Genomic DNA, 21,364 nt, shown 5'->3' on the forward strand with positions numbered 1-21,364 from the left:
AGGGAGTATATGATGAGAGCCTTGTCGATCAATTCAGCCCTGGAAAGATTGTGCAAGGCTCGAGGGGGTAGAATTTTTTTCAGCCTGGTCTGTGCTTGTTAACAGGAGAGACTGCTTCTACAGGGATGGGATACACTTAAATAGAAAGGGTGCAAGAATATTTGCTGATGCTATTGAGGCAGTGTTAGGTGGGTTGGAAAACTACTAGCCTGGGGGATACAAGGACTAATAGATTAACAGTAGCCACTGGCAGAGGTTAAAGTGATTCTTGCACTGCTTCTATTGGAATGAGCAGAAGCCTGGAAAATAAGATGCAGGATATTTCAGAGACTGCTGGGAGTCATTGCGGTACAAGTAAACACATGGGTTGTGTTAGGGTAGCTAAGAAAAAGAACAGGTGCATGTATACTTGCGTGTACACCAATGCTATGAGTTTGGAAAATAAATTTGATGAATTTGAGCTTTGCTCAAACCATCCAAGGCAGATTGATGCTTTGAGCAATACCTCAAATATTGTTGGGATATCAGAGACATGGTGTCACACAGATATAAAGGAAAGCAGAACTGGAATTTGGGGAGTACAACTTCTACATAAAGGTTAGACAGTATAGGAAGGGAGGAGGGGTTATGCTATTAGTTAAGAAACACAAAATCCAAGGAAGTGAAGCCAGTCGACACTGCTGTACAGTGCAGTGTCGAGTCTGTTTGGTGTGACATAAGCATTGGGAGATCAAAATTGAGAGTAGGAGTGTGCTATAGGCCTAATGACTCTGATGAGTATAATAAGAAACTGTACATGGAAATAGAGTGGGCCAGTAAATCAGAGTCTTATAATGGAGGATTTTAATTTCCCAGATACTGACTGGAATTTGTGGGTTGGTCACTCACACACTAGCAAGGCTTTTGTGGATTTATTGAATGACTGTTTTCTACATCAGCATGTTCGGGAGGCAACTAGAGGGAGTAATACTCTTGATTTCATTATCAGTAGTGATTCTTCATGCAGTAAGAATCTGCAGATAAAGGAACCACTAGGTGGCAGTGATCACAGTGTGCTGAAGTGGGATTTACTCAAAGAGGTAACTACCATCAGGGGTAAAGGGAAGGGTTATTGCTTTCGTAAAGGCGACTATGATGGACTGAGACAGTATATAAATTCTATACAGTGGGACCAACTGGTGATGTTACCAACAGCAAATTCAACATGGGAAGCATTAAAAGAACTTATCTTGGAAGCTACTAGGCTTTACATACCAACTAAGAAATATTGTTCAAAGTTTAGGCCTAAATGGATGTCAGATGAACTAATGAGACATTATTATTATTAATAGCTACATGGTGCAAGGAAGCCTGAGGCTTATGCTGCACAAGCCAAAAAATATTCCCGAGTTACCCTGAGAAAGAGAAGTAGAAAGGAATCGCCAAGAAAGAGAAGAATGATGATATCCAAATAAGGACCCTGGGTATGCCAAGCCCATACTCACCAGATGTAAGCCCCTGGGGCGACATGGCAGAAGAAAAATGCATGGGATACATATAAATTAATGGGTGATACAGAAGCCTATGATAGATATAAGTTGATCTGTAACCAAGTTACAAAGGAGGTTAGGCAGGCTAAGGCAGATTACGAGAAATCTTTGGCAAGGGATGCAAAGAAAAACAGCAAAGAGTTCTTTACTTATGTAAACTCTAGAAGGAAGGGGATGAATCAGATTGGTCCACTTGATATTGATGGTTCAACTGTTGATGATCCTGCTCAGGTAGCTAATAAATTAAATGAATATTTTGCATCAACATTCACACATGAGGAGTTATTCAGCAAGGAGAATGCCAGAGGTGTATTCAACTCTGGCAGTAAGCTAGATAATCTTGTAATAACTGAGAGTAAAGTGGAGGAGAAATTGTTGAAGATAAACACAAGAAAGGCACCTGGGGTGGATGAGATCTATCCAGTTATATTAAAGGAGGCAGCAAAGAAAGTAAGCAAATCCTTAGCCATAATTATGAGAGCTTCCTTGCACTCAGGGGAGCTACCCATAGACTGGAGATGTGTCAATGTGACCCCAATTCACAAAGGAGGATCAAAGGCTGATGCAAGTAATTATAGACCTGTGAGTTTAACTTCTTGTCCAGGAAAATTAATGGAGGCACTGGTTAAAGAAGCACTGCAGGATCATCTAGACAAGACTTCAGTTATAGCTCTGACACAGCATGGTTTTGTTAAGGGGAAGTCATGTCTCACCAATTTGATTGGATACTATGATGCAGTCACAAAAGAACTGGATGCAGGAAATAACTTTGATATTATATACTTGGTCCTTAGAAAGGCTTTTGATACTGTTGCACATGGAAGACTGCTGCACAAATTGGAGCAGTGTGGCATTGGAGGCAAATTGCTGCTATGGATAAAGGGGTGGTTGAGGGGGAGAAGACAGAGTGGTAATCAATGGACACTGCTCATCATGGACTAGTGTTACGAGTGGAGTCCCTCAGGGTTCAGTGTTGGGTCCATTATTGTTTTCTGTATTTATAAATAATATTGATGATGGTATATATCAAGCTTAATGTCCAAGTTTGCAGATGATACAAAGCTTGGCATGGTTGTTAAGGACAGTACTGACGCTATGCTGCTGCAACAGGATCTGGAAAGGTTGAGCAGATGGGCTGAGAGGTGGCAAATGAAGTTTAACATTGACAAATGTAAAGTACTACATATGGGAAACAGCAACCCCAGAGCAACGTATCAACTGTGGAAATAGTGCAGGCAGATATGAAGTTCTCTGAGCAGTGCAGATGGGCTGCAAGAGTAGCTCATGGTGTCTTATCAATGATATACAGGAATTTTTCTAGCATGAATAAGGAGGTGATTATTCCCTTGTATAAGGCAATGGTCAGGCCACACCTTGAGTACTGTATACAGGTTTGGAGGCCTCATTTCATGAAGGATGTAGAGCTGCTGGAACGAGTACAGAGAAGGGCAACAAGATTAGTGAATGGAACAAAGGGTTCCTCTTATGAAGAAAGGTTTAAGTTTTGCAAATTACAGTGTCTGGAGACTAGGCACAGGCGAGGTGATCTGACAGAGGTGTATAAAGACTTGAATGGTTTGAGCATGCTCAATGCTGATGGGATTCTGCCTCTTGCTCAGAATAATCACCTGAGAGGGCATTAATTCAAATTGAGGAGAGACAGATGTAGGATAGATATGCAGAAATTTGCCTTTAGCCAGCAGGTAGTTGGTTGGTGGAACAGACTTCCATCCCTTGTTGTGGAAGTTGATAACCTAAATAAATTTAAGGCTCAGCTGGACAGGTATTTCGAACAAATGGAGGGGTGAGGTAGAAGTTTTTTTTTTTTTTGGCTGATGCTGCATAAGCTTGCTTTCTTGCATCATATGCCTCCACTAATGCTAATATTCAGCTTGCTCAACCAATTAAAGGCCTTATACACCTCAATCAGATCACCTTGCAGGTGCCTACCTCCAGGTGCTGCAATTTGCAAAACCTAAGCCTTTCTTGGTAAGAACACCCCTTCAATCTCCTCACCAATCTTGTTGCCCTTCTTTGTACTTGTTCTAGCAACTCTACATCCTTCCTAAAATGAGGCATCCAGACTTGTACAAAGTACTCTAGGTGTGGACTGACCAATGCCTTATATAAAGGGATAATCACCTCCATGTCCCTACTAGCTAGGGCTTGCAAACCGGTTTTATAAACCGGTTAAACCCGGTTTTCATATTGAGTTGTTAAAACCAAAACCGAGCTTCTAAAACCGGATTCAAATATTTTTTTTAGTTAGCCCTCGAATATAGTTTTTTGTTACGCACATTTTCTTTTGTTTGTTCGTTTGTCTGGATCGTTCAACTGCTTTATGTTTTAAACATGTTTTTTATTTTATTTTAAGGTACGAATCTCATGGGCAAGTGGCCCAAATCTAGGAGCGGTACCTTTTATCTTCTCACCTGCATTGTGAAATGCTCAACATTTCTCCGTTTCATCTATCTTGTTCGCCAGGCAAGTTATGGAATGCACCTTATTGATGGTTACCCACTAGAAACATATTTGCTGAATATTGCATCAAATTTCAATCGTAGAAAGTTTTTTTCTTCTTTATTCCTATTAAATTTGCGATCAAATTTTCTCAAAAAAGCAGATTCACCAAATTTAGCTTTTGTAATTTTGAAAATACAATAGATTTAATTGGGCAAAAAAAAATTGCAAGTAAATAAATAAAAAATTTCTTTCGTGAAAATTTTGAAACTTGCCTCATTTAGACTCTTCATTCAGTGCTTGCGGGAGTGACACATAGTATTGTGCCTTTGTTATCTTTAATATTTTTATTTAAAATTGTTGGTGATATAAATTCCTACTAATTAATATTTATTACTCTTAATATGTCTAAGATGAAATCAAATATATGGAATTATTTTGCTCGAAAAAGCAAAGATGAAGCACAATGTTTGAAATGTCAGAAGATAATGAAGTCATCTGGAGGATCTACATCATCTTTGATGTTGCATTTAAAGAAAATGCATCAGATTGACATTAAACAAGATAACAGTGAACCTCCCATAAAAATGGAAAGAACACTAAAAAAACTTTATGGTTAAAAAAATCTATGGAAGAAGAGATTTCAAAATTAGCTTCTTTAGATGGATTTTATTTTAATTCAATTGCCAAGAGTGAGTTTATACAATCAAGCCTTCACCTTCACAGAAATAAATATGATAAATTTCCACCAGTCTCAGTGAATGGAATTAAAAGTATGGTTCTGAATTATTATAAAACTAAGAAAGAAGAACTCATTCAGCATTTCAAAAATTCATTGGTTTTGGGTGCACGGTATTCATTGACTCTAGACGAATATACGTCTATACAAAATAAAAGGTATATGAATATAAATGTGCATTCAAAAGACAATCATTGGTCGTTAGGTCTTATTGAGATTAATGGTTCACTTGATAGCAGAAGAACTGAGCAAATTGTGAATGGACACTTGAAGGAATTTGGTTTGTATTTGGATGAGGATATTGTTGCCTGCACCACCGATGGAGCAGCAATGATGATTAAGTTTGGCAAGTAAATTACGCCTAATCATCAACAATGTATAGCCCATTGTATACATCTGTCAGTTATAGATGTACTTTATGAAAAAGCAATCAATTATGGTGCCACAGTCTCCGAGTCTCCCAAAGGCAATGAAGAAAATGAAAATAATGAAGAAAGTAGTGATGAAGTTGAAGAAAGACAGCAAGGCATGCTTTATCAAACCGACTTTACCGATGAGCTCATTTATTTCTTCAATCCAATGGCCAATATTGCACAAACTATTAACAAAGTCAGAAAAATTTGCACACTTTTTCGAAAAATCTCCTACCAAAAATGACATATTACAAAATTTTGTTAAAGCAAAATTTAATGGGAAAGAATATAAACTTATATTTGATTGCAAGACTAGATGGGATAGCACATTCTATATGATTGAGAGATTTTTGAAATTGAAAAATTGCATTCCAAATGCTCTATGTGCAGTACTGTCAACTGAAGCTGTGTCTGACAATGACTGGAAAACACTTGAATTGCTATGTGAAACTTTGCGACCAGTTGAAATGATTCTGAAGGCTATAACCTCAGAAGATACAGACTTACTTAAAGCAGTCTTCAATAGAATTTCTGCTTGCTAAGCTTGATACAGCAGAAAACCCATGTGCTTTAAAGTTTCAAAGCCTTTTGCAGCGTTACAATGCAAGACGAAATTGCCCAACTGTGGCTTTGCTGAGCCATCTACACAACTCCAAAAAGTTTAGGAAAGAAGATTCAGGTTCAAGAACTTTTGATTTTCCAAGTAAGCAAGTTTTGAAAAAGCATGCTAAAGAGATTATTTGCAAAACATTCCGAAGGAGTTTTAGCATTGAATGAAGAAACTGAAAATAAACGAACTGTTCTTTTAGAAGAAAACAAAGACTCGTCTAGTTCCGATGTTGGAGATACTCTCGCATGAGTGTATGATAGTGTAATAAAGAGATTAACCGAAGAGCCTTCAAAATATCCGAGTGAATTGGAAATCAGCAAAGAATTTAAAATTTTGGAGGCAACTAGCAGTAGAAGTGAAAAGCTGGAGAAAGTTCATAGAGCACTGCTGACCATTAAACCAACAAGTGTCCAATCTGAGAGAGTGTTTTCGATCACTGGTCTCTTTAACACAAAAATAAGGTCAAGTCTATCAGGAAAAATGCTTAATATACTGTTTTTTTTTAAGGATCATTTTCAGAAAAGAGCTGAGCAATAAATAGCAAAGTATTTATTTTTAAATACTTTACTATTTGTAAAGTAGTTTACAAATACTTTAAGCTGTTTTTTTTTCACATTATTTTTATTTATTTATTATTATAGGGCTTATTATTTTTTTTGTTTACTATACGAGAAGATAGTTTTTATTCAAAGGATTTGAATACAATTATAATTTTGTATAATCTCAATCTGGTTACTTTTTTGGAGCATTTTAATTTTTTTAACTTTATGAGGTGATAGATTTTGTTTAAAAGATTTGATTTCGATTTGTACAAGCTACCCAAGATAAAATAAATACCTGTGTTATAAGCTTTTAATTATTTTCCTTAAGTCTGAGAAAATCTGTTTTAAAACCGGTTTTATGAGTAAACTTTGGTTAAACTCTGTTTTGAAATTTCTCAATTTTATGCAAGCCCTACTACTAGCAAACTTCCTATATATCATTGACAAGACTCCATGACCTGCCCTGGCAGCCCTCTGCACTGCTCAGCAAACTTCATATTTGACTGCACAATTATAGCCAGGTATTTATCACTTTCCACTTCCCTGAGTGTAGTACAACAGTTGGTACATTCACTTCAGTTATTGCTACCCATATGCAGCACTTTGCATTTGTCAATGTTAAACTTCAGTCCCACTTTTCAGACCATTTGCCCAACTTATCTAGATCCAGTTGGAGTAGCACACTGTCTTTACAGTCATTAACAACCCTGCCAACCTTTGTATCATCTACAAACTTGGACATTAAACCTGATATACCTTCATCAATATCATTGATAAATATACAAAACAACAATGGGCCCAACACCGAACCCTCGGAAACTCCACTAATAACATTTGTCCACGAAAAGCAGTGTCCATTGATTACAACTTTGTGGGGTCCCGCTCAACCATCCCTTTATCCATTGTAGCAACTTCCGCTTAATGCTTTTTGTTATTTGGTTTTTAGGAGCATTAGCAACTAAGGCCATATTGCTCCGGGATATGCGGTGGTCATTCCCTGACCTTTCCGCATCCTCCGTATTTGGTGGTGACGGGCTCGAACCCCGGTCTAATCAAGAAGCGTGTGCTATGAACTGCTGCTCCTTCCCACCTGGCTACAGAGGCACCTCCGCTTAATGCCATACGTCTCCAATTTGTACAGCAGTCTTCCATGTGCAACAGTATCAAAAGCTTTCCTGAAATCCAAGTATATGATATCAAAATTATTTTTGGCATTCGGTTCCTTTGTGACCACATCTTAGTATCCAATCAAATTGGTCAGACAAAACCTCGCTTTAACAAACCCATGCTGTGTCTTAACTATGACTACAGTCTTGTCTAGATGATCCTGGAATGCTTCTTTAACCCGAGATTCATTATTTTCGTGGAACACAAGTTAAACTAACAGGTCTATAGTTACCTGTGTCACTTTTCGAACCCCTCCCTTTGTGAATTGGGATACATTTGCACACCTCTAGTCCATGGGGATTTCCCCCAAATCCAAGGAAGCTCTCATAATTATGGCCAAGGGTTTGCTTACTTCCTTTGCTGCCTCCTTTAATATAACTAGATAGGCACCTCGGGTGGACGGAATCTTTTTTATGTTTAACTTCAATTTCTCCTCCACTTGCTCTCAGTTATTACAAAATCACTTAGCTCCATGTCAGTTGGATAATGTTGTTTGTTATTTAGGAGCATTAGCAGCTAAGGCCATATTGCTCCGGGATATGCGGTGGTCATTCCCTGACCTTTCCGCATCCTCCGTATTTGGTGGTGACGGGCTCGAACCGCGGTCTAATCAAGAAGCGGGTGCTACGCACTGCTGCTCCTTCCCACCTGGCTACGGAGGCGCCGTCAGTTGGATAAACTTCTGGCACTCCCCTCATTGAATAACTCCTCATGTGTGAACGTAGCTGCAAAATACTCATTCAGTTTATCAGCTACCTGAGCATGATCATCAATAGTTTACCCATCCATGTTAAGTGGTCCAATCTGATTCATTCCTTTCCTTCTAGAGTTTACATAAGTAAAGAACTCTTTGCTGTTTTTCTATGCATCCTTTTGCCAGGGATTTCTCGTAATCTGCCTTCACCTGCCTAACCTCCTTTGTAACTTGATTACAGACTAGTTTACATACTTTATATGCATCCCATACATTTTTCTGCTCTGCCACGAGCTTCATTAGTTCATCTGACATCCATTTAGGACTAAACCTTGAACGGCATTTCTTAGTTGGAATGAAAAGCCTAGTAGCCTCCAAACTTAAGTCCCTGAAGACTTCCTATTTAGAATTCAACTTTGTTAACACCATCAGTTGATCCCACCGTACAGAATTTAAACTGTCTGAGACCCTTGTAGTCACCTTTACTAAAGCAAAAGCCCTTTCCTTTAGCCTTGATAGTAGTTATCTTTAAGTAATTCCCACATCAGTGCATTGTGATCACTGTCACCCAGTTGTTCCTTTACCTGCAAATCCTTAATGCATGAATAATCACTGCTGATAATCAGATCAAGAGTATTACTCCCTCTGGTTAACTCTCAAACATGTTGCTGTAGAAAACATGTCATCCAATAAATCCATAAAAGTCTTGCTAGTGTGTGAGTGACCAATCCACAAGTTCTAGTCAATATCTGGAAAGTTAAAATCCCCCATTATAAGACATTCTGATTTACTGGCCCACTATTTCTCTGCACAATTGCTCATTATACTCATCGGATTCATTAGGCCTATAACACAACACCTACTCTCATTTTTCCATTCCCAGTGCTTATGTCACACCAAACAGACTCAACATTGTATTGTCCAGCAACATCAATTGGATGTACTTAGTTTGTGCATTGCTTAACTAACAGCATAACTCCTCCTCCCTTCCTGCCCATCCTTTCTGTACTCCTCAAATTCCAATTCTGCACTGCTTATATCTGTGTGACACCACGTCTCTGATATCCTAACAATATCTGCCTTTCATGTCTTGACTAGCACTTCAAGCTCATCAAATTTATTAACTATACTCCTAGCATTGGTGTACATGCACTTGTTCCTACTCTTAGTTACCCTAACACAGCCCATGCATTTATTTGTTCTACTATGACTCCCAGCAGTCCTGGAAATCTCCATTGCCTTGCTTTCCAGGCTGCTGTTCATTCTAATAGAAGCGGTGCAAGAATAACTTTTGCCTCTGCCTGCAGTCACTGTTAACCTTTTAGTCTGTATCTCCCAAGCTAGCAGTTTTCCAACCCACCTAACGCTGCATCTATAGCATCAGCATCGTTTAGGTGGTGGCCTGAAAAAAAGAACAGAGTATGGCCAAGAAAAAGAAAACCAAGAGTACTCCTTAGCGCAGGCCTAAAGCTAATGTTCTTAACACAAGTTGTGGATTTGTTAAAGATAAAAGTATAATTGTAAAGTAACTGTTGAACCACTTTCAGCAGGAGGCTTGAGTTGCAGTAATATTTCTGAAGCAGAGATATTAGAGGACCAATAGCAACTGACTTGAAGACAGTGGTGATATCAGGGAAGCAGTGCAGATTCTTTATCTACCATGTTGCATAAATCATGGAATGAGCTGAAAACATTATTTGAACATTTTGAGATGGCATAGTGAATTGATGCTGGTCTAGAAGAAAAAAATAAAATCAGTTAAAAAGTAGTTTCAAGAAAAATTTTTCTAAGAGCTTTGGTAAGAGGGAGCAAACAGAGATAGGAACTTGGCTGTTATGGTTTTGTATGCCTGGGGACAGGAATAACGATATAACATTTCCAGTGTGGACTTACATGAGCTTGAGTGAGATTTTGGTCGTAAAGATTTGCCAAGATATCTACGAAGAAAAAGCTGCTGATTTTGAGGAAGCAGTTGGGCTACCATCCGGTCTTCCTGCAGAGAATTTGGGACTTGATTAGCCACTAAGTTGGAAGCAGAAATTGAGATTTTATGCAGCATATCATGGAGTCCTTGAACATGCATATTGCATTGGTGGATGAGATAAGACCAGACCTGGCAACATAATTTGCTCAGGCATCTGGCCTGAGAAAATTATGTTGAGGGATGAATGTGGATTTCTGTGAAAAGATCTTTCTTTTTGAGATTGAGTTATTGATAAATTCAGTGAGGCAACATTCTTATTGGTATTAAACAGGGAATGGTAAGCTGAGAAATCATTATATATCCTGGTAGAATGAACGAGAGAACAATAAAATAAATTCTCTTCTTTACTGGCTATATCCTATATGATGAAGTAAGAACAATTTTCTTTCTGCTGGAACTAAGCTCATTCCTAGAACCAAGTGTCTTCTTTCTTATATGGCTTCATTCCCTCAGAATTCATGTAGATGCCCAATGCATTGATATCTAAAATATTCAGATATTGTTCTGTGTTTGTCACTGACCAAAACAGAAATATGGGTACAGTAAATATGCCAGAGTAAATTAAGAAAAGCAATGAAAATTTGAAGCACAAATGCTGCATTAGGAATACACTGAAATGATGATATGTAGAATGGCTGGAAGGAACTGCAAATGTGAAAATTTCAAGAAGGCTATTAAAACACTTTTTTTTATCAGCTTAGAATTCATCCAAAATTACAATGATAAATATAAGAATTTACACACTTGCAACATTTCTCACTTTCCTCTGGTATCTTCACTACACCCACATTTCTGTTTTAGGTCAATGACAAATTTAAACCTATATCTATACATTTCTTTTTCCAAGTTATACTTTGGTTTGTAAGGGGAAATCAGAAAAAGGCCTTCAATATTTTATTTTCAAAGTGAGATACAAAGAAACTCCTAGAAATACCATTATTTATCCATTTTACACAGTGATTGTATTGATGTTATTTTTCAAATCTAGTTGTAGGAATGTTTTTTGACACTGGTAACAGCACAGGTTTCTTGCCTTTAACCCATAAAGCTACAGATGACTTGACTCTTTTCACTTACTTTGTGAAAGTAACTATACTAATAATCATTTTCTAATACATCACTACAGTCTCATCTCAAAAATAAATTGATCAGATAGATTAAATATAATTTGTCACATAGCATTTATAAATGTTCCAACTTGAATTATAGCACATCTTGTTCTTAAACTAGAACACAGGAGACCTTACTTGCTGATGTGCTCTTTTATTTTGCCCACGCTTTGGAATTCATGTAAATATACTGACAAAGATGAGTTTCTAAGTAAGTAGCTTTTTCTAAAAAAACTAACAGTTCCCCATCAGCCAACAACACTTGACAAACTTCTGCCAGAGAAAGCCACACTGTCAGATAGGAAATTAGGCAGTGGCTTTCACCACAGCTCTAGTTATTATACCAAAGAAATAAACAGATAAAAATACAAGGCCATTTTACAGAATCATCCTTTTCCACTCTTACAGATCTGAAAACAAACTCTGCTTGGCTGTAATCTAAAACCAAACTGAGAAAGACATGGAAAATAATTATTTCACAAAACCTTTGAGTTTTTGCAAATGAGATTAGAGTGGAAGAAACTTTGCAGAAGTCTGTGCTTATGTATGATGAAAAGGAGATTAGTTTGTTTCACAAAGTAAAAAGTACAGATCACACTGTACACCAACAAGTGCTGTGATGAGTGAATGTGTTCATTTAAGTAAAAGAAAGAGAATGTCTTTTTTTGTTATTATGAATGCACTCTGAATACTGTTTGTGTACACACACCACAAAAAAAAAAAAAAAAATTTTACTATAATTAAGATGTGAAATTGTGGTATGACTGATCTTGGCCATGTGTGTAAACTGTGCGATGGCCAAATGAGTATGTGTGGATTGATTGATCGATACATACATAGCATACATACTTACAAGGTGTGTTCAATTTATATTCAGGATGATATGATCTGCAGCATTCAAGATAAAGTAGAACAAGGTGATTAAGAGAGAAAATTGTATTGTCTTATTTGTATGCATTCTACCTATATATAATGTCTTGTGTATGATAGGTATGTAACTGATGGAGTACGTTGTGAATTTGGTTTGCATAACAGGTGTTGCTCCCCCCCCAAAAAAAAAAAAATTGCTGACACTAGCTGCAGCTGGTCTGGCCAGTATGGGATTGTAGCCCAATAGCTACCTCCTCTCTCACAGAGCATCCTGTCCTTATGACTTTAATCCCCCTCCCCCTTAACACCTAAGGCTTTAAAACATCCCTCTCCCCAGCTCCCCCCAAAAACTTTTCCTAGGGGCCCTACTGCCCTAAATACTTTTACTCACCACAACAGTTCCCCCCCCATGTGGAGGTCCGGCTGCCTCCTTAGAGGCGTCTCCTGTCCCATTACCTTCCAATTTCCTGGTGGAAGTCTTCCTATAATCAAATGGGGGATGTGTTCTTCAGGTCCTAGGCTAGGTGGCCATAGGAGCAACGGACCAACGTAAGCCAGCATAATGATGCAAAGCAGACCAAAAAATCAAAGTTTGTACTGCATTTCAAAGCTACATCAGAGTCTGTGGAAACCCCAGTGCTGCTTGACCTGTAGCACTATATACTATGTCCAGTAACAAAAATTTGAAGACTGCTCGCTGGTAACATTTCTGTATTCAAGATGAATCTTATCTTCAGAACTAAGTAAAAACTTTACAGAACTAAGTACAGAACACTAACAAGTATTCTACAGACCATCTGATTAGAACAAATGAACTACTGAATTATTTTAAAACTTTTTGCCAGAAGTACAATTTAGCAGAAATCCAGAAAATTTCCAAGAAAGTCAATTTACAAATTTTGTTGCTAGAAAGTGGGATTTGAAATTTCTACAGGGCAGCCATAAAGTAACTGAATACAAATATGGTTTGATGCAAAAATATTAATCTACATACAAAACAAATCAAGTTGAGAGGCTTCAAAGAAAAATAAAGAACATGTCAGTGTTATGCAAATAAACTTGTATATATTCTACTAAAAACTCTTCTATAAAAATCATATTAGCATTAGTAGAAGCATATAATGCAAGAAAGCAAGCTTATATAACTTGTCATCAGCAAAAAAAAAAAAAAAACACACCCCTTCTCATTTCACCCATCCATTACTCTAGTTCTGTCTTGAATTTATTTAAGCTGTCAACTTTCTTGGTGGTTCCTTTCTACTTCTCTCTCTCTCTGTCTCTGGGTCAGGGTAATGCGGAAATTTTTTTTTTGGCTGGTGCAGCATAAGCCTCAGGCTTCCTTGTACCATGTGGCTAATAATAATATTAACTTGTACAACAGATGGAAGTTTCTTCCAGCAATCAACCAACTGCTAAATGCAAATTTCTGCACATCTATTCTACAATAGTCTTTCCTCAATTTGAGTTCATGTCCCCTCAGGCAACTAATCTGGGCAAGAGGAAGAATCCCATCAGCATTGAGCTTGCTAAAACCATTCAATGCCTTACACACCTCAATCATATACTATGATTCACATAAAAAAAAAAAAAAAAACAGGAGGCAAAGCCACAGAATTCAGTTAGCAAAGCAAACCTCTATGTAGCAGCACACTTCTCTGCTTTTATTAGAAAATGCAAATTAATACAATACAAAATAACATAATACATGTGGGAATTCTAATCATAATCACATAGCCCATGTGATTATGATTAGAATGCATACCTTACAATGATCTTCACAGATGACAGTATCTTTACAGCAAGGAGTGTGAATTATTTGTGGTGATTATGGTGCCTGAGCATTTGTGCAACTACAGAGTACTGTTTACTAGAAATATTTTTGAACCTAGATGCAAGCAAGGTCCCTGAGGTGGACTGCATATACCAAGTTGTTTTAAAAGAAGTAGCAAGGGAATGGATTAACCATCAACGGTACTTATAAAGACCAACTGACTCAGGGGCAATATTCTAAGACTGGAAATGTGTCAGTGTATATCATAAATCCATGAATTTGGTTTAAAGAACAAAGCAAGTAATAATAGGTAATTGTAGAGAGAAAATCTTATTTAACCTGATATGGCAGCGTCATGACCTTGATAAACTATTCTCTCAAGTGGGAACTCATTCCCACTTGTGTTACAACATACATCTTGTGAACTCCTCTCACAGTGTGGTCATCCCAGAATATGAACAGAAAGAAAATTCATATTTTTTAATATTTTTATTAATAAAAAATAAATATATATACAGATGGGGTTATAAATCTACTGAATAAAGCAACTGTGAGACCTCACTGCCATCTCAAAGTTTACAGACAATTCTTTAAAAAAAAAAGCACCACAGGGTTCATTTTTTTTTTTTTGATTTGGTGGTTGTTGGCGCATCGGCTTCTGTGGCCATATTGCACCTCCCAAGGTTTTTTTTGCAGTACTTTGATCCAAGCCCGAGGCGGGAATCGAACCCGTGACCTTTGGGTTGCCGGGCAGGTACTTTACCCACTCGGCTAGCCCGGTCGGCCCACAGGGTTCATGAAGAAGTCTAATGCAATGATAGGCAATGCACCTAATGAGATTGGCTCATTATAAGCAAAGACTTAAAATATGTGGAGTATGGAGCTTGATAACTTGATACCTTAGAGAGGAACTGATTACAGCATAAGGTTTTGAGAGTGGATAATAAGATGAGTGAAGAGAAAATTTATGGTATTAAATGAAGTTACAATGGTGACTTCATTCAATACCATGAAATTATGGGTGGAATAAACTTGAGCCAACTAGTTAACCATTGGAACAAGTTGCCTTCATGGAAAGTTGAGAATGAGTGTTTGGGGAAATTCAAAGGCCTGATAGATCAATACCTATTGGAAATAATGAGTGGGTGAGAGTGAGAGAGAGAGATCTGTAATTGCAGAAGACTTCCATGCACTGTATGGCCAATACTAATAGTGATTACAATTAATGTTGAATTTAAATTAAGTATATTGTTCTCAGACTAAGCATTTATAAATTTCAAGAGGACTTACCAGGGAGCAAAAAATTCTACAATCCAAACGTCATCACTACTTGTCACTTTATTAAAATTGGATGGAGTTAACTCAATGACATCAGAATGACTTCCATATAACGCTTTGGCTACTACGACTATTCCAGATAGCAACAGTACTGAAAAATCACATGTAAGAAAAAATTTCCAAACTTTTAAAATAAATAAATTATTTATATCCATATTAAATTTTAATTTAAAATAAAATTCTGAAAGCTGTATTCCATCCAGTCTGCCAGCAATGCAAACATGGATTACAAGTCACGCTGGTCAACAGCTAAAATTATCAATTTCAAATAATATTAATGTGCCAAATACAAATATGGCAATTAAAAGGGATTAATAGCTCTGGTTTTGATTATACTATATATCACTTTCTACAACATTTTTGCTCGATTTTTGGGGGAAATCTGGCTGAGGTAGAGTTTGTGTGGCAATGCTGCCGCCTATAATTATTACGAAGAAAGGCTTAAGTTTTGCAAATTACAGTGTCTGGAGACTAGGCACCAGCGAGGTGATCTGATAGAGGTGTATAAAGCCTTGAATGGTTTAAGCATGCTCAATGCTGATGGGATTCTTCCTCTAGCTCAGAAAAATCACCTGAGAGGGCATAAATTCAAATTGAGGAAAGACAGATGTAGGATAGACGTGCGGAAATTTGCCTTTAGCCAGCGGGTGGTTGGTTGGTGGAACAGACTGCCATCCCTTGTGGTGGAGGTTGATAGCCTAAATAAGTTTAAGGCTCAGCTGGACAGGTATTTTGAACGAACAGAGGGGTGAAGTGGAAGTGGGGGTTTTTTTTTTTTTTTGGCTGATGCTGCATAAGCTTGCTTTCTTGCATCAAATGCCTCTACTAATGCTAATGCTGCTAATGCTAATGCATTCATGCTTAGTCACACTATTTCCTGTCTAGACACATCAGTCAGTCTAAGCAAGTCACCTGTCTGTACTACACTTGTTTCCGACTGATCAAAAACCTAAAATTTAGCCTAAATAGTGCAGATCATTTTTGTTTGTGGTGAAGTGACATTTTCATCACAGAAGTATGTCATTACTCCAATAATAAAAAGCATACAACTTATTATTCTGCAAAGCTGGGTACCTTATTTTTGCTGCAACACTTGTGCTTCTAATCTCTGCAGCAGGTAAAATAACAAAGGACAATCAATGCCCATCTCCATGCTTATATGAAGAGCTTTCAGACCATAACAGACTTATTTTTGTATGGTACCACCTTTTTACAAAGGGATTTCTAAAAAGAAAAAGTGGACCTTAAGCTATCCAAATATACCATCTGCTATTTGACCAGTACTCCACAGAGGACTTCCATTCATGAGCCAACAGATGAACATGTATTAGAAACTTGTCGCCTCTCACCACACACATACTATCATGATGTGCATTTCAGTAAAAAGGCCTACCTTTACTCAGCAGAAATGATACATGATAGAAGAATAAAATCACATTTTTCAATGTAATTCCCAAAAACATTCTAACAAATGCAACCTTGCAAACCTCATTTGTAATGTCTGTAAAATAAAGTTAAATTCCGATTAAATAAAAAACCTTGCTCATCTCATGACCTTTCAGATTCCTTTTGGAAAGTGTTAAACAGCCATTTAACAAAAGGAATCTGTTAAATAAGGAGGAATTTCAGAAAGTGTGATGTCAACCACTTCCTGTTTCATGCCAATCACTGGAGAAAGTCACTCACTGCTATGCCCCCTCTGTCTTTCAAAATAAAAAAAAAAAAACCACATCTAATTTTATTGGCTGTTATGCATATTCAATAAATGACATTATCTTGCTCAGACCATACACATAAAGGTGAATAAATTCAAACTGAGGAAGGATTGTTTGTTGTTTGGTTTTTAATAACATTAGCAACTAAGGCCATATTGCTCCGGGATACACGGTGGTCATTCCCTGACCTTTCCGCATCCTCCGTATTTGGTGGTGACAGGCTCGAACCCCGGTCTAATCAAGAAGCGTGTGCTACGCACTGCTGCTCCTTCCCACCTGGCTACAGAGTGCCTACCGAGGAAGGATGGTTGCAGAAAATGTGCAGAGGTGTTTCTTCAGCAAATGGGTGGTTGATTGTTGGAACAAGCTTCCATCCATCGCTGTGGAAGTGGGTAGTTCAAATAAATTCAACAAAAACTACTGGAAGGGTTGGATAGGCATTTTTTTTTTTTTTTTTTGCCAATGCTGTATAAGTTTGCTTTCTTGCATCAATTGCCACTATTAATACCAATATCAAATTACTGCCATCAGAGCTTATTCTCCTCCAGAATGAGTTACAGCCAAGTATGCACAATCAACTCTGTCATACTGTATAATGAATCTCTTCAGCCCTCAATACAACCTGTTACCAAAATAAACTAAATTTCACTTACAATTTTTTCCCAGTTACAACCAGATTTCTGCCATGAGATCTAAAGTACTGACCTTTAACCAACAACCAAAGAAGTTATATCCCAAATTAAGAATGAAAATTAATTCCATTTTTGTTCGTAAATGCAACGAATTCCCCACTGGCTGTTATCCAACGTTGATAATGCTTCGATTGTCTTGCTTAACTCAGCAGCACACAGCAGTGGCAGCTTACGTGACATATTCTACATGTTACCTGTCACAATTACTGATAATGGCAAAGAGGAAAAAATCACACTCCCACATTTTTACCATTACTGATAATGGTAAAGGGGGAAAAAAATCATACACTCCCACATTTTTACCACTGGCACAAATTGTTATCTATCACAAAACAAACTTTCATTCCTCAGACTACTGGTGAAAAATTTCCATGCAATACAAACTAATTCCCATCAAACCTGTTTTTCAATCCAAATGTCAGTGGCATTTGCCAGTGGGAAATATAGCTAAACTAACAGTGGCAAATTCTGGCCAACAGTTCACAGGAATATCCAGCATTTAAAAGCAAAAATTAAGAAAATTTCTTTGAGATTATCTTATTTCTATATGCAGGTAATTTGGCAAGTAAAATCATATGGGTTCTCCTTGCTGAAATACCTAATTTTCATTCAGTAATCAATCAGCCATGCAGAAGTGAGCTAAATTTCATAGGCTTCAGTATCAACTAATGGTCAGCAGGAGAGAAAATACCACATATATAGGAATTAAGGAAATATATTTTAGCTTTTTTTGAAGTAAAAGATAAATACATGACTTGTCACATATGCTTGCAAATTTAGTAATACAGGCAACCCCCATATAACACTGTTTTGCTCTAACACAATTGATAAATTGTGGCAATCCTCGCACAACACAGTACTTATATAATACGGTTTCAATCTAACACAGAGAATTACAGCAAACCATGCATAATGCTGTATTTTTGAGCTTTTGTGTGAGGAAAACCTCCTATTATGTTGAATGTAATTTTTAAATATTTGCATTCTTTTTTATGAATCCCACTATTAACATCTACATGCAGTTCATAACTTTAAGGTTTTTGTACAGTTATTTTGGTTTTTATTTGATTGTTTATAAATTTTCCCATGTATGTATTACTAAACTTTGTTTTTAATTAGCATATTGGAATAATTTCTTTGCTGTGAATTAAATTCCAGCTCTAAATTATGCCCAAGGAAATTAGGCATAATTTGGGTAACTGCCGATTTATTTAAAGAATGGATTCTAAAAATTGTTTTGTGCCAGCTGTGGAAAACTATTTAAAGCAGAAAAATCTAGATTTCAAAATTTTATTACTATTGGATAATATGCCAGGCCATCCAAAATGCTGAAACTGTTCCTACCACCTAATACAACTTCTTTAATTCAGCCATTAGATCAAAGCATTATATCTACCTTTAAAACTCATTATATCAGAAAATTGTTACAATGGATTTTGGAAAAAATTGATTCAGAATCTATTGAAGTGATGGAGGAATGGAAACATTTTTCAATTGTGGACTGTGTCGGAATCAGCTTCATTGCTCTGAAAGAAGTAAAACCAACCATCAACTGCATGTTGGAAAAATGCATGGCCAGAGTCAGTTCATTCAGGAAATATGGTCGAACAAGCAGAAAACAGAATCTATGCGGCAGAACTTGCTAAGTCAGTAGGAGGGGCAGGTTTTTAGGATGACTACTGAACACATTCACAAATTACTGGTAGAAAAGAGGCTGGTAAAGCAGATTTGGTGAAAATGCCATCGGAAGTAAACCAAATCAATTCAGAAGATGACGGCACAGATGAAATTCTGAAGTTCTAAATTTTACACTAAAAAGCATAAACTTAGCCAAGCAATTAGAATTTCATTATTATTTTTTAATGCCTGTGACTGGAAGGAACACAAAATTCAAAAAGGGAGCTTCAAAAATGCTTAACTCCATACCATGCAATTTGCAAAGATCTATCAAGCTAAAGCAAACAATCCCAGAATAGTGATATTTTAAAGAGAGCAAGATACAATCTAGATGCTGCAGAAGAAAGTTCAGAAGGTGAAGATATTCTGCAACTGAGAAAATGTTCACATTTGATTGTGCTTTAGCAGCAATGAAGAGGAAGAAAATTAAATGAACGTACATATTAATTGACATTATTTATCACAGTTTGTTTGTTATTTAATTTTTAGGAGCATTAGCAACTAAGGCCATATTGCTCTGGGGATATGCGGTGGTCATTTCCTGACCTTTCCGTATCTGGTGGTCACAGGCTCAAACCCCGGTCTAATCAAGAAGCATGTGCTATGCACTGCTGCTCCTGCCCACCTGGCTACGGAGGTGCCATTTATCACAGTTTGTAAGATGTTTGTTCAGTTATTATAATTTAGTAAAAATTAAGTTTCTGATAGTTATAAAAAAAAATGTATTTTAGTTAGCTTTTGGAACATAACCCCCCCTTTTTGTATTGGTTCTTAATCCTGTATAACAGTTTTGCACTACAAGAGATTTTATGGGATCCTAACTACCGCGTTATACGAGGGTTACCTGTACTGCAAAAAAAAAAAAGTAAAAACAGTGATTAATGAAATTACATACAAAATGATTTCATACATAGGTGGGTATAGCAATGAAAGTTATTGAGTCCAGTAAATCCTTAGCAGGCAACTAAGTGTCACTGATAGTTACAGCAGTCTATTTTCTGATTTTATCTAAATTTTATCTTCAGAACTGCTAGACAGGTGTTTACTGTACCTATAGTGCTCTTAGGAATAGATAATGACATTATCAATATACCAGAAATTATTTCAATAATACAGAATTTCTGGCAATGAATTCAAAGTGCTTCCAATTCGGCTGCTCTTGGTTGGTCTCAAGATTAAAAGGTTTGTTATTTGGTTTTTAGGAGCATTAGCAACTAAGGCCATATTGCTCCGTGAATATGCGGTGGTCATTCCCTGACCTTTCCGTATTTGGTGGTGATGGGCTCGAACCCCGGTCTAATCAAGAAGCGTGTGCTACACACTGCTGCTCCTTCCCACCTGGCTACGGAAGCACCTAAGATTAAAAGGATCTGCATCTCATTCAGGTGAAAATTGTGGGGAAGAAAGCACCATTCACTGCAGCATATCATGAGCACAGCTTGGCACATACTGAAATTATGTTTCTGTTCCTGAATAAGCATTCTGGGTACCAATCTGGTTGAAAACTGGTTCATTTAGAAATGATGAAAAGTTGTACAGATACCAAAGATCCCCAGGGATGAACCTTGTAATATTGCGAGTTCATTCACTGTCTGCTGCCAGCCCAGAGAGGATGCACATATTCAAAGAACAGGAAGTGTTGTTCTCAGAATAACTGGTTGACTCTTAGTTAAGATGTTTCATTTTTATGAAACTAGTCTTGCACAGCAAATAATGCACCGCAAAATATATTTTTCACATCCCCAGACCTTCAACACTTCACTTCCTACAGTTTAAATTAGCAGTGGCAAATGATGCAAGAAAGCAAGCATAAACAGCATCAGAAAAAAAAAAAAAAAAAAAAAAAACATTTCCCTTTTAACACTAAACAACAAATTTTGGGTCATATCTTGTTATGGGCATGAAAATAAGTTTACTTTATAGATTTTGGGGTGCTAAACATGGAAATAGTGCTTAAAATGGCAGATTGGCTCTTGTTTTCGAAAAAAGTAGTTTTTTTTATATTTGTAAAAGTATTTTTTTTTATTTTTATTATTTATATGGCAATAAGATGT

At 37.0% G+C, this 21,364-nt stretch overlaps 1 protein-coding gene across 1 annotated transcript in view; it reads right to left on the reverse strand.

Moving 5' to 3' along the window:
- CaBP1 (Protein disulfide-isomerase A6 homolog CaBP1) overlaps nt 1–21,364 on the reverse strand; it is a 160,077-nt gene that overhangs the window by 124,002 nt on the left and 14,711 nt on the right. The window contains exon 2 of the mRNA XM_090373276.1: nt 15,179–15,317. Within this exon, the coding sequence (XP_090229402.1) occupies nt 15,179–15,317 (139 nt within the window). The remainder of the gene's footprint in view (nt 1–15,178; nt 15,318–21,364) is intronic.

Source organism: Mastigoproctus giganteus, chromosome 5 (assembly GCF_048544385.1).
Source record: "Mastigoproctus giganteus isolate SK-2022 chromosome 5, ASM4854438v1, whole genome shotgun sequence".
In the NCBI taxonomy this organism is placed as follows: Eukaryota; Metazoa; Arthropoda; class Arachnida; order Uropygi; family Thelyphonidae; genus Mastigoproctus; species Mastigoproctus giganteus.